The sequence below is a fragment of the Aethalodelphis obliquidens genome, unplaced genomic scaffold (assembly GCF_003676395.1).
Source record: "Aethalodelphis obliquidens isolate GAN/ISIS:26980383/991018 unplaced genomic scaffold, ASM367639v1 scaffold51, whole genome shotgun sequence".
NCBI classification, from domain to species: Eukaryota; Metazoa; Chordata; class Mammalia; order Artiodactyla; family Delphinidae; genus Aethalodelphis; species Aethalodelphis obliquidens.
The window spans coordinates 11,973,242-11,987,022 of NW_020837995.1; the positions used below are offsets into that span (position 1 = coordinate 11,973,242).

At 37.0% G+C, this 13,781-nt stretch overlaps 1 protein-coding gene across 5 annotated transcripts in view; it reads right to left on the bottom strand.

Moving 5' to 3' along the window:
* Window positions 1-13,781, bottom strand: part of SPG11 (SPG11 vesicle trafficking associated, spatacsin) — a 77,009-nt gene that overhangs the window by 48,200 nt on the left and 15,028 nt on the right. For all 5 annotated transcript variants that reach the window (XM_027084158.1, XM_027084155.1, XM_027084156.1 and 2 more), the window contains 9 exons: window positions 11,122-11,254; window positions 9,126-9,281; window positions 8,547-8,722; window positions 6,724-6,900; window positions 5,781-5,852; window positions 5,350-5,477; window positions 4,849-5,030; window positions 3,990-4,203; window positions 160-363 (listed from right to left, as the gene is read on the bottom strand). In XM_027084158.1, coding sequence (XP_026939959.1) covers window positions 160-363; window positions 3,990-4,203; window positions 4,849-5,030; window positions 5,350-5,477; window positions 5,781-5,852; window positions 6,724-6,900; window positions 8,547-8,722; window positions 9,126-9,281; window positions 11,122-11,254 — 1,442 coding nt within the window. The remainder of the gene's footprint in view (window positions 1-159; window positions 364-3,989; window positions 4,204-4,848; window positions 5,031-5,349; window positions 5,478-5,780; window positions 5,853-6,723; window positions 6,901-8,546; window positions 8,723-9,125; window positions 9,282-11,121; window positions 11,255-13,781) is intronic.

Genomic DNA, 13,781 nt, shown 5'->3' on the forward strand with positions numbered 1-13,781 from the left:
AAAAGATGTACCAAATGTTAGAGTGGGAGGAACTACTTCAAAAAGATCAGTATTCCTCACGAGAATGCTTAATATTTTCCTAAAAGTCACATTCAGAAGTAGTACGGAAAGAGGGAACATGAAGGCCTGCTCAAGGACAAGTTAATTCTTAGTACTCACTTGTAATAGTCAAGAAAGACATAAAGAAGATACTGCAGACTGTGTTCCAAACAATAGAGAATGAAGTGACAATGGAAATCCCAACCATCTTTGGACCTATAGTTTTGAACAGGGAGGGTATCTTGCATCACGCCCCCAATACGGTTCAGTCTTTTGAGAAAGAGTTCAAAGTCTTCTAGTTCAGATGTAAGAAAAATTCCATTCCTACTGGGCAGGTTTAAATAAAAGATGGCAAGTTAAAAAGTTGCTATATTCAGAGCAGACCAAATCATTTCCATTGTTAAGTAGTCTCAACTAGTTAAAAGTATTTACAAATTAATACTGCCAATTCTTACCCCATAAATATGTTCAGACACACATATTTTGCTAGTTTCCAATAAAGGCTTCTGCACCACTGTAGTATTTTAATGTAGTAATGACAGTCTCGAGTTATATTAAATATTTCAAAAACCTAAACTAAGCCACCTCGATTATTTTGTTTTTACTGAAACTGTACAATCCAGTGTGGTAACAGTGGTTAAATCTTGAAGCTAGATGCTTTACACACTGAGGAATTCACCAAAATATCCAAACAAAATCATTAAGAAATTAAAGCAGAATAATTTAAATAGACCAACCATTAAAGAATAGAAATTTGCATTTAAATATTTTTTATAAGTTTACTGTTAAATACATCATACATACCATTAAAGGAGTATAGAGAACATATTAGGTGGAGTTTAGAGAAACACTGCATAGCCACCACCCAGGTTACAGAACACTGTACCTAGAAGTCCTTTGTGTATTCCTCCCCCTTTACATGTGCTTTGCCCTCAGAGGTAACCACTATCCTTACTTTCATGATAACTATTCCCTTACTTTTATTCACCCATATAGTTTTACCACCCATGTGTGTAACCCCAAATAATATAAGGTTTGGTTTTGCCTATTTCAAACTTTATATAAGAAAGGAACATCTTAGATATATTATTGTCTTGTTTCTTCTACTCAACATTGTGTGATTTACCCATGTTGATACCTATGGCTATAGTTTTTTAGTTTTCATTGTTATATAGTGTTCCACTGTACGATTATACTACATTTTACTTATCTGCTCTAACTTTGATGGTCATTGTTCCTAGATTTTTGGTAAAATAAATTTCCATTTCCATGATTACAAATGAGGAAGAACATCTCACATGTTTATCGGCCATTTGTGCTTCCTCTTTTGTGAAATGTCTGTGTGCTGGTATCTTTCCCCTCCAGATCCAAGCTCTACTCTCCTGCTCTACGTCCCTGGAGGCTCACCTGTATGGGTTGCTCTAGAAGACTCCTGTGCCCTCAGGTTTCTGTTTTGGTTTCATCTCCTATGGGAGACTCCCATCGGGAGATAAGAATTAAAGAAAAAGGGAGGATGGGGATACCTTGGCGCTCTCTGTGTGAGGTGACAGCAGGTTGGCTAACATTCTCCACTAAGAGACACAACTCCTGCCAGGCAGCTCCCTTGGTCTCAGTAACTGCTGTCTTCCTTTGCCCTGCCAGGCCTCTTAGAAAGCCCACCCTACTCTCAAGGTCATGAAGATATTCTTTCTACCGTCTAAAAGCATTATAATTTTTACATTTTACATTTAGGTTTTAAAATCTACCTGGAATTGATTTTATGCATGATATAAGGCACAGGGTCCAATTTCATTTCCCCCATATAGCTATTTAGTTATCCCAACCCCATTTGTTGAAAAGACTATTCTTTCCTCCAAAAAAACTGTTCTGCAGTGCCACCTCTGTCATATATAAGGTGAGCATACATATATGTCTGTTTCAGGGCTTCCCCAGTGGCACAGTGGTTAAGAATCTGCCTGCCAATGCAGGGGACAAGGGTTCGATCCCTGGTCTGGGAAGATCCCACATGCCATGTGGTGCCATGCACCACAACTACTGAGCCTGCACTCTAGAGCCCATGAGCCACAACTACTGAGCCCATATGCCACAACTACTGAAGCTCGCATGCCTAGAGCCTCTGCTCCGCAACAAGAAAAGCCACCGCAATGAGAAGCCCGCACACTGCAATGAAGAGTAGCCCCTGCTCACTGCAACTAGAGAAAGCCCGTGTGCAGCAACGAAGACCCAATGCAGCCAAAAATAAATCAATAAAAATAATTTTTTAAAAAAAGTCTGTTTCTATGCTCACTCTTCTGTCTTAATTGCTATAGCTTTAGAGTAAGTTTTAATATCTGGTAGGGCAAGTTCTTCTTTTTCAGGGTTGTTCTTGACCCTCTGAATTTCCATATAAACATTTATAATCAGCTTGTCAAATCCATTGCTGGGATTTTCATTGAGATTGCACTATACCTAAAGATCAACTTGGGAAGAACTGATAGCAGGCTTGTCTTGTTCCAAATATAAAGAGAATGTTGTGATGTTTCACCATTAAGTATAACAATAGTTGGAAGATTTTTTGTTAACATCTCTTTAAAGTTAAGGAAGTTTGCAGCTATTCCTAGTTTGCTAATAGGTTTTATTATAAATAGATGTTGAATTTTATTAAATGCTTTTCTGTATCTATCAGGGTGGTATGATTTTTTCCCTTTAATCTGTTAATACAGTAGATCTCACTAATTTGTTATTGCATAATTCATGTTAAAACACATACATATTATCTTTATGAACAATCAAGTATTAAGCAAAATATTTGATAAGCATACAAGTTATACAAAAGTCTACTTTTAGCAAACAAGAAGAAAAGGATTTAGTGCAATGAAAAGAACAGTGACTAGAAAGTCAGGGGTAAAATGATTGAAGCCTGTAAGTAACTGGGTTAGGCAAAGCTCTTAACTTCTTTAGATCTCCCTCTCCACATCTTTAAGTTGGGTAGGACAGTACAGTTATACTTCCCCAATAAGTATAAATATAAAAGAACACATGGGAAATAATTTTAAGAAACTTAAAAATTAACAAATATGTTAAGTCTCATTATTTTGACAGCTTAGGGAGATAGGTTGAGTTCTATGAAATTGCTGATACTCAACCATTTTTCACCTCTACAAACGGCAAGTTCACATGATTCAAGCTAACAATTATTTTTAGAAATGAATTAAAAATTTAAAATCTTGGGCTTCCCTGGTGGCGCAGTGGCTGAGAATCTGCCTGCCGATGCAGGGGACACGGGTTCGAGCCCTGCTCTGGGAAGATCCCACATGCTGTAGAGCAACTGGGCCCCGTGAGCCACAACTACCGAGCCTGCGCGTCTGGAGCCTGTGCTCCGCAACGAGAGAGGCCGTGATAGTTGAGAGGCCCGCGCACCGCGATGAAGAGTGGCCCCCACTTGCCGCAACTAGAGAGAGCCCTCGCAAAGAAATGAAGACCCAACACAGCCAAAAATAAATAAATTAATAAATTAAAAAAAAAAAAGTTTAAAGTCTTCAGTTATTACTTCAAGTGATACTTCCCCTGTTTTCTTAATTGAGCTGTCCTCTTTAGTTCAAGGCCATACATGGCGTACGGGTGCAGTGATAGTACTGAGAAGAGTGGGAAACATTATAGGATACTAAGGTATCCTCATCGCCAAGCTCTTGTCACTTGGTCCTTGTATCCCCATGGATAGCTTACCATTTCTACCCCAAAGCATATACAGTGTTTTGGGAAGAACCTTCATGTAGAATTTGAGAGCCTATTCACTACCTAATGTTAAATACATGTGATTTTAAAACCTCAATATACAATAATGCCCTTTCAATTTTAAAATATCAATATTATGAAACAATGTTGCATTGGATTTATGGCATTTCAGAGGAAAAGCTGCACCACTGTATTTTATTGTTCTTCCTTTTACACATCTCCACAGTTTACAGTACCTGGCCAGCGTATCTAAAATTTCATTCCTCATGTAGTTGTTGCAGCGAGTATTCTGATCAACAACGTCCACAGTCAGAGGGGGCCATTTGTTCTGCTGAAGTGAGGCAAATCTATTCTGGGTCTGAAATTCTCCAATCCACAAGGTAATGCTGAACCAATCATGGCGAGCTGTGAGGTATCTCCAGAGGGCTTCGGGAGAATATGATTTGTATTCTACATTAAGAACAAAATACATTTTAAAGTAGCAATGAATGATGATTATTGACACAAAGCTCAACACTAATTGAGTAAATATGATGATCTGGACAAATATCTATATAACAGATGAATTATTCAGGCCCTCTGCTTCTTTTACTATTTTCCTCTTTTGTGGTGTTGTTCATTTTATAATCGATATATTAGCCCTCTTTTCCCTTTTCTTTTCCTTAATATAAATAAAAACTCTGGCTGTAATAATAAACACGAATTTGACACCCTATGAATTACCACTGTTTGCCAGTGTTAGTTATTCCCCAGAGCCCTGGTATGATACAGATCCTCAGTTTAAATAGGAAGAAACCAAAGACTACTTGGAAAAACAAAGAATGTCACTCTGAGGCTGGGAAGAGAACTCTTAGCCTTGAAATCTCAATTCACTGAACCACGTGACTTTTCTCTTTCACTATCACATTATAAATCCCTTACAAAAACCTCAAGAATAAGGGCTCAATCTCAATGTAATGACTTGCATTTTAAAGTAACTGAATATATTTTTTCCCCAAAAGGAATCCTAAAATGGACACACCAAAATATTCAAATACCAATGCCTTATTTAATCCTCATTCACTATGCTCAGATTTTAGGCTCTTTCACACTTGCCTTCTGGACTTATCCTGGGGAGAAGGATGGATTCTTGTGTTAGTTGATTCCACCACTGAGCCCAAGTTAACACAATTCTGTGATCTTGCTTGTTAAGTTTATCTGTATCTTTATGATCATATTTCAGGAATGAGTCCAAAACAGACTTGTGCTTGAACAAATCTTGTTCCTTTATCGAATACCTAAAAGAGTGATAAGAAATTTTTTTAATTTTGGAGGAAAAAGCATCATTCCTTTTTCTCTGTTCAAGAAGTTCTACTCTTTTGGGGAACACAAAATTCAATACTCTTAATTTTGTATTTATTATCTTAAAAATATATATCTGATTACGCACATATTGAAATGACAGGGAATTCCTAAGTCTCTTCTAGATGATACAAATTTTATCTTCATAAGGAATGTAAGCTCAGTTCCACATAAGAAGGCCATGCTAACAGTTATAAGCTAAGCCTTGTCTACAATATTCTTCCCATGTTATAAAAAGGGGGCTAATGAGACTACCTGGGAAAAGACTGGATCTGCATATTTTCTTGGAAATGTCCTGAATAAAACTTCTCAACTTGATGCACGAAGTCTATAGTTCTTTTTTCTTTTTCAGAAAAATAATTTTTTTCTTTTAAAATTTCAACCTTGAATAAAAAGTAATTTAAAAAAAGTAATTAAAGCAGTGACCTCACAAAAATCAAGAACATTTGCAAAACAAATGTCATGATTTTAAATATCATTTAAGAATTGTGTTTTGAACTTTTGAGGCAATGTATGTATTCGCACAAATTTTCCTTTACCACAAATACAAAATGATCATTTAAAAAGACAAAAGAGTTGTCATACTTTTACTTACTGGGTATTAGTTGAATATTAAAATAATTCGTTTTGAAGTTTCACCAACATTTACTAGAAAATGTAAACTACTTAGTCTCACCTTTACCTACCAAAAAGTCCCGTATGTTTTTATCAGTTGTATAGAAGCATATCTTGAGCAACTGGTCTTTTACATTAAAGCCCTGAAGTAAACATAGAAAATCAAGAAAACTTACATTTTGTAATGGAGCTATTTTGAACATATATATATGTTAAATACAGAAGTACTCTATTATAGACATACGCCTTGTTAGAATTCCACAACTTTTCAGCTCTTGTAAACATTCATTTTCTACATTTATCATGCATATTTACTGCCTATCCCTAAAGTCCTTAAGGCACTTTGTTTGCCAGAAGAAAGGCAGCACACAGAACAATTTAGGGTAATGCCAGGCTACCATAGTACCAAAACTACAGCTATCTGTTATGATGATTCACCTGAAGACAAAAGTCTGTGTAAATAACAACCTTTACATAGTTTCACTCCTCTGAACTTCCAGAAAGTTACCGTGGGCAAGACCTCAACCACGCAGATGAGGCCCAGATCTCAGCTTTGTCCAGGAACCCCACCTCTAGGACATTCCCTTCTCAAATGAAGTAAAACCATGGAACACAAAGTAAAGGTAAAAGCCATTGGAAAGTTCAAATGGAGATATAAGAGGTCACACGGACAATAAAGAATGTCCCCCAACAAATAATGAGGTCCTGTGCATGCTCTGACATGTGTGAAACCTTTTATGAGAAATACTGTCTCCTTCTAACCGAAGTACCAAATCTAACAGAGAACAAATGATGGAAATTCCAATCAAAAATTTCTTCAAGAAAGTTCTTAGTACCAAAGAATGTTTCCCAGTATTACTGTCATAATTTCTTAGTAAAAGTTACACAAATTTCTTAGTTTGTGACACATCTATGAATACAAATCAATTTTTATATCAACCAGAAATTATATTAAATACATGAGAACTTCTCTTACATTAGAGACTTTATGATCAAACAGATTATGCCACTTACCATATTCTTCAAAAGCTCAGAGGCTTCCTTTATATTATTCTTTTTCAAATTGTCAAAGACCAAATCTAGGCCTATTCTAATCAACTCCTCGAGTCTTTGAGCAGAATGACTGTTAATCCTGAAGAAAGTTTGTGCCTCTGGTATTTTGTTGTTTAAAATGGCGTTGGCAATAACTTCCTAGGAAAGAAGGAAGGAAGAAAAATATTTGCTTTTTGAGTTCCTCTTTATTACCTTATTATGATTATCAACATGGAACTTATACATTTACTGAGTACCTCAATAAGGGACTTTTACCAAAAACCTTCTACTAGATTTGGGGCTTTGCACAGGGGACAAAAGATGGACTCTGCTCTCTAGGAGGTTTTAGACTAGTACAAGAAATGCAAATAAAGCACTGATTATAGTACTGTATGATAAGGGTGATGATATAGGTATCCCAGGGTTCCAGAGAGGAGGGTCCAGAAAAGGAACATCTAAATAAGAGAGATGAAAAAAAAAAAAAGGTTTCCTAGTAGAGATGACTGATAAAGTAAAAGTTTTAAAGACAAGTATGTGTTACATACATTTATTGAAAAAAGAACATGTGTTCCAAAAAGTGAGAATATTATATGCAGAGGCATAAAGGCAAGAAACAGTATCAAGCATTCAGAGAACTCCAAATTACTTAATATAACTGGAGAAAAAGCTGAAGAGAGTAGCAGGCGAGACTTGAAAGAAAAGCAAAGGCTCCATCATAAAGGGCATTGTGTGTGTGAGATGGATTTTATCCTGAAACTTATGCAGAGCCACTGAAGGATCTTAAAAGCAAGGGTGATATAATCATATATATATTTTAGGAAGATATACATATTTTAAAAAGAACATGTATTCATATGCATGTTTTTGGAGACAGTGTCCACTGCTTTCATCAAAGTGGACTGTAACCTCCCCCAAGATTAGAAATCAATGAACATGAGTAAAAAGAACAGAAGACCATGGATGAAGCCATGGAGCACATTAAAAGAGGGGAAAACAGGAAATGAATGAAACCTGCAAAGGAGACGGGAAGAGGGAAGCCCTGAAGAGTGGAAAGAAAATCAAGTAATTTTTGGCTAGAGAATGATTAAGAGACAGAAAATGCAGTCACAGCAGGTACTTCCCTACCCTTCCACCCCAAGAAGAGCAGTCTTGTGAACCTGGCAGCATCTCAGCCTTATCAACTTTCAAACCCTATCAATTCTGATCCTCTGGGTTAAGCTATTCTGGCCTTTGTCTTTCCAATGCCAACACTCTCCAAGAGGTTAGAGGAATTCTTCCAGTCCCTAGTCAGAAAAAAGAATCAGAGTTTGGCTGTATTAACTTATACTATACAAAGAAAGGCAAGTTGATAAATACAGGAAACTTAATTTACAAAATATCTTAACTAGAATCTGAGATAAGACTCGAATATACTTCTAAGCAATAATGCCATAAAATTTTCCTAAGATAGAATCAACAGCAGCAATTTGATTTATTCAAGGGTCAGGCAGAATGCATAAGTCCAAAGTGCCAGGCCCTAGACACTGAAGGAGTGACAGTTCACAATGAGTTTGGGGTCAGGTGTTTGTCCCTGGATCCAAATGGGCAGATCTGGCATAAAGAGGGAGCCTATCTGTGTTCTGAATTAAATAAATGAAACTTGCAGACATAAATTTGAAGTTGTGCCCAGAGATCCAAAAATCTATAAAACCTATAACCCTTGCCAAAGATTCTGAATCACAAGTGTTCAGATTCTAAATTCTGTTCCTTCTATCATTTTCTCAGATCCTCTAAGTCTGGCAAATAAAAAATAAACTCATATTTACCTCAATGCTGAGCTTCTCCCACATATTGCTCTCCTTTACTTTGGGGACATTTTCATTTACATCATATTCATCTATAGCATCTGTTAGCTTCCAAGGAAACTTTATCATGAAGGTTCGAAGTTCATTAATGTAGCTGGTCAAAATGTTCACTCCTTTCTGTAGATGTTCATCTAGCCCTATGGAAAACACCAATGTGCCAATTTCATATACATAAATGTGTGTGTGTGTGTGTGTGCGTGCGCACAGACAGAATAAACTCTGAGCTATTATAAAGAAGTTTACAAAATGGCAAAATTCAAACTCAGCGTTTTCATGTCAAACAAAAAAATCTCTGAGCTTTCTCCTATTTACAAGTACGTCCATGTTTTAATATAACCCTTTTCACCCTCTTCACAATGATTAGTTCTTTCTGCCAAATTTCCCAGTATTAAAACCCAATTCACTCACTCAGTTACACACTGACCCAACCTAAGCAAACGGCACTCCCCGGCTTACGCTCTCTCACGCAATAGGACCACTTATATCTCTGTCCTGACATAAGAATGGGCTAATTATCCCCTTCTTTGCTGCTGTTCTTACCTTCATTGTGAATAAAAAGCTCCTTTATTTGTTTGTTAAGGAAAGACAGTGTAAGATTAAGCAACTGTTCCGAAAAGTGTTTGCTCTGGGTTTCAGAATCATTTTCTCTAATTGCTGAGCAAAGTAAATCCAATGCTGGTGTCAGCTCTTCCACATCTGAGGAAAAATCAAAGAAAGGAACATGAAGAACACCAGGATACTCCCAGTAAAATTAACCTATCCAGAAATACCATGCTGCAATATCTTAAAACATAAGACAAAGACTAATGTCTTATTCTCGAAAAGCTCACAAAACTTTCATGAAGTCTCATTACTTGCAAACTTTAGCTACTCTACTTACTACTAGTCATCATTTACCGGTACGACTAGTAACTACGATTTTGCTGCCCAACTACTATATTTTAAGTACCGTAGTTGGTGTTTTATAAATGCTATCTCATTTATTCCATTTAACAACCTGAGAGGTAGGTGTTATAGCCCCCTTTCCACAGATGAGGAAACTGAGGTTTAGCGAGGATAAATAACTTGTCCAAGCTAATTTGAAAGTACAGACAAAATTTGAATTTAAGCCTGTCTGATTCCAAAACCATTCTCTTAAACACACAGGTGAAAGCAAGGCCCCTGAATCCTCTATTTGCCAGCTTCAAATAAATAAAATGATTCCTGTTTATCTTAGCATTGGCCCCACCTCTAGAATTGTACCTGTGTGAGAATGATGGGAAACATGGATTTTACCCTGAGAAAGCAGGTAAAGTTAGTCCTATGCTTCTTGTTTCCAGATCCATCCCCACTCTTTAAGGAAAAGCAGTGCAGCTGAGAGTGGAGTAAGGAGTAATCACCGACCACCCAACAGCAGAAGTGAGTAATGACCATATAACCATTGATGGAGTCCCCCTCAACACCACAAACCAGGCCTTTCTCTATAAATTCAAGCAGACTTAAAAAAAAACAATGGAGCATAAAAAAGTTAGCAATTCAAGAGGGAGGAGACCAAACTCTGCACGCAAAACAAAAGAGAATGTTTTTAAAAAATAAAATTTCTAATCCACATTGTCAGTAAGGACTAACGTTAAATTGATAGAAAAAGTAGGTTGTCATTTTCTCCACTTAAGAGTACAAATTGGTGAAACTTTTCTGGAGGATAATTTATAAAAAAATTTAAGAATGTAAATTGTGTGTCTCTTTGACCTCTGAATTCCACATCTAGAAATTAATCCCAATAATTGTACATATGTGAAATTACACAAACACACAGCATTTATAGCACATTGCCAATAATAGTAAAAATCAGAATCAACCTAATGTGTAATAGGAGTTTGGTTGGGTAAATTATGGTACAGCCCATACAATGAAATTCTATGCCACCATAAATAATAGGTGTATCTATCATTATCAAGAAAGATGTCTGTAACATATTATCAAGTGAAAAAAAAAAAAGCAGATTATAAAACTTTATGTAAGGGAAAACACACTTTATTACCCTGTCCTGTAAAGAGAGGATTTGCATGACTACCTCGTCCAAGAAGAAAAGCAGAGCTCCCATTTATTAAAAATGAAAGCCGAAGTCTTGAAAAGAAGTGTTGCTAATGTAGCAAAAAAGCAGAAGAGTCAGGTTGAAAAGTCTTATAACAAGTCCCAGTCCCCAACTCAGCCTGCTGCACTGCCACTATACATCAATATCTCAGACAACTGCAAGAGCTGGAAATTTTTGCAAATGAAGTTTATTCTCTTTTGAATAAAATGCTCTTGAATTTGAAAGATCATCTCTTCTTTGCATACCAAAGATACAAAGCACAGTACAGGATATGAATAATCAACGCATACGATAAGAACATTTATAGATTCTCACAACTATCCCAAGATTCCAGAAAGTAAATAAAATGTTATGACTGACTCCTGGCAAATAAATAAGTCATCAGAAAACACAACAATAATTTGAAAGTGATTAAAAAGGAAAAATGATAAATACAAATGTAGAAGTCTCTACACTACTTACGTTTTAAATATAAATGGGATGGAAAGTGATCAAACTGATCAGGTACAGAAGATTTTGAGGATGGACTCAAAAGATTTTCCTTGCTCTTCAAAAAGAAATCTACTGTGTCCAGCTGACGATTTTCTATTCCTGCCTGAGGTGGGAGAAAATCAGAAAAAAATTACAATAGGAAAAAAAATTGGGATACAGATTTTTTAAACTTTAGAACTTAATGTACTAACACAAAGAGACACAGGCTATCTTTTTTTTTTTAAGATTTATGTTTATTTATTTATTTATTTTTGGCTGCATCAGGTCTTTAGTTGCAGCACGTGGGATCTTCATTGAGGCATGCAGAATCTTTCATCGCGGCGCACAGGCTCTTCGTTGCAGCGCACAGCCTTCTCTCTAGTCGGGGCATGCGGGTTTTCTCTCTCTAGTTGTGGTGCGCAGGCTCCAGGGCGCGTGGGCTCTGTAGCTGTGGTGTGCAGGTTCCAGAGCACGTGGGCTCTGTAGTTTGTGGCATGCAGGCTCTCTAGTTGAGGCACGTGAGCTCAGTAGTTGTGGCGTGCGGGCTTAGTTGCCCTGCAGCATGTGGGATCTTAGTTCCCTGACCAGGGATCGAATCCGCGTCCTCTGCATTGGAAGGCAGGTTCTTTACCACTGGACCACCAGGGAAGTCCCCACAAGGCTATCTTTATCTTGCAAGAGTACCTGAGTTCTAGTGAGGATTCTGACAATGACCATATGACTTGGGGCAAGTCTCTGTAACCTTTCTGAGCTTCAGTTCTGCTTTAGTTCTACCATTCTGTAATTCTAACACCATTCAAAGCTAGGTACTCAGGGATCACCCTCACAGTTATCGTCTATTTTAATTAAAATGTTAAAGCAGTATGATAAAAAGTTAAACTGAAAAAGCAGGCTAAATACAGACTCCCATTTCTAAAGTAGGTATCTGAGGAAAGTTTTCTATGAAGAACATGTAAAAATCACAGATTTAAAAATATATACACAGTTGACCCTTGAACAACTCAGGAGTTAGGGACGCTGATCCTCCCATGCAGTGAAAAAACCCACGTATAACTCTACAGTCATCACTCTGAATCAGAGGTTCACATCCATGTATTCAGCCAACCTTGGATTGTGCAGTACTGTAGTACTCACTATTGAAAACAAGTCATCATACAAGCGGACCTGCGCAGCTCAAACCCTTGTTGTTCAAGGGTCAATTACGTGTGTGTGTTTATAAAATATACCTTTAAATGCTCAGTTGAACTGGAAAGAAAGAGAAAAATCCTCAGAGAGTATAAACAAATCTCTGATGACCTAAATAAAGCAGGGGCTGAAAAACAGGGCCCACCAACCAAATTCAACTCCTGTCTGTCTTTGTAAATGAAGTTTTATGGGAACACGGCCACATCCGTTCATTTACCTATTGTCAATGGCTATAATGGCATATCTGAGTATTTGTAACAGAAATCTTCCTGGAAAGCCTAAAATATTTATTCTCTGGTCCTTGACAGAAAAAGTTTCCCATGCCTAGCCTAAAGCACTGTGCCTGAGAATCACCTGGAGAGCTTGTTAAAATGTGGATTGCTGAGCCCATTCCCCAGAGATTCTGATTCCCTAAGTCTGGGTTGGGGCCTGAAAATTTACATTTCTAATAAATTTGCTGGAGATGGTAATGCTGCTGGTCTGGGGACCACACTGAGAATCAATGGGCTGAAGTTCTGGGTGCTAGGCCAGGCAGGCTAGGTGAGAGGTATTGGTGAAAGTTATGTGTGAAGGAAGAAGAAAGAGGATAAACCTAGGGTCTATGCACAGTGACAATCTCCAAAAGAAGATGAACTAGAAAAATTACTCCACCAGAGGGAGACCATAAACAAACCACACCTTTGCACTAGGTAGTGAAAGGAAAAACTATACTATGTATGGTTAAATAAGAATATTATTGCTCTTAGGAGATATATGTTAAAGTATTTAGAATGAAAAGTTACAAAGTTTGCAACTTTCAAATAGTTCAGCAAAAATAAGAAGTACACATACAGTTAAAACAAATGTGGCAAAATGTTAACAGTCGGTAAATGGGAGAGGTAAATGGATGCTCATTTTATTATTTTTATAATTTTTCTATAAATTTGAAAAATTTCAAAATAACACATTTAAAAATAATGACCAAATAGTAATTCTAGAAATTAAAAAAATAAAAATTGAAACCAGATACTCAGTGGATGTATTTAATACCAGATTAGATATAGCTGAAAAGAGAAGTAATGAGCTGAAAGAGTGATATAAAGGAATTATCCAAAGACATGAGTTAAGAGAGGTTAAGAGAAACTGAGGAAAGTATGAAAATTCTAACTACTTCTGACTGAAGTACCATTGTGACAACTGGAAAGTGCACATTCAATTTTCACACACATGGAACATTTATGAAACTGAGTACTTACTAGGCTATACCTGAGTCTCAACAAATTCACTCGTTTGTATGTGGGGGGAGACTAAGGCCAAAACAATGCTGTAATACCACATCATCCTAATTAAACTCACTACACGGACACACTATGTATAAAGACAGAGGCTTTACAGTCACACTGCCTGGGTTCAAACCCTGGTGCTACTGCTTAGTGTCCAAGTATATCTGTATTAGAATTCACAACCTCTCTGTGTTCCCTCACCCA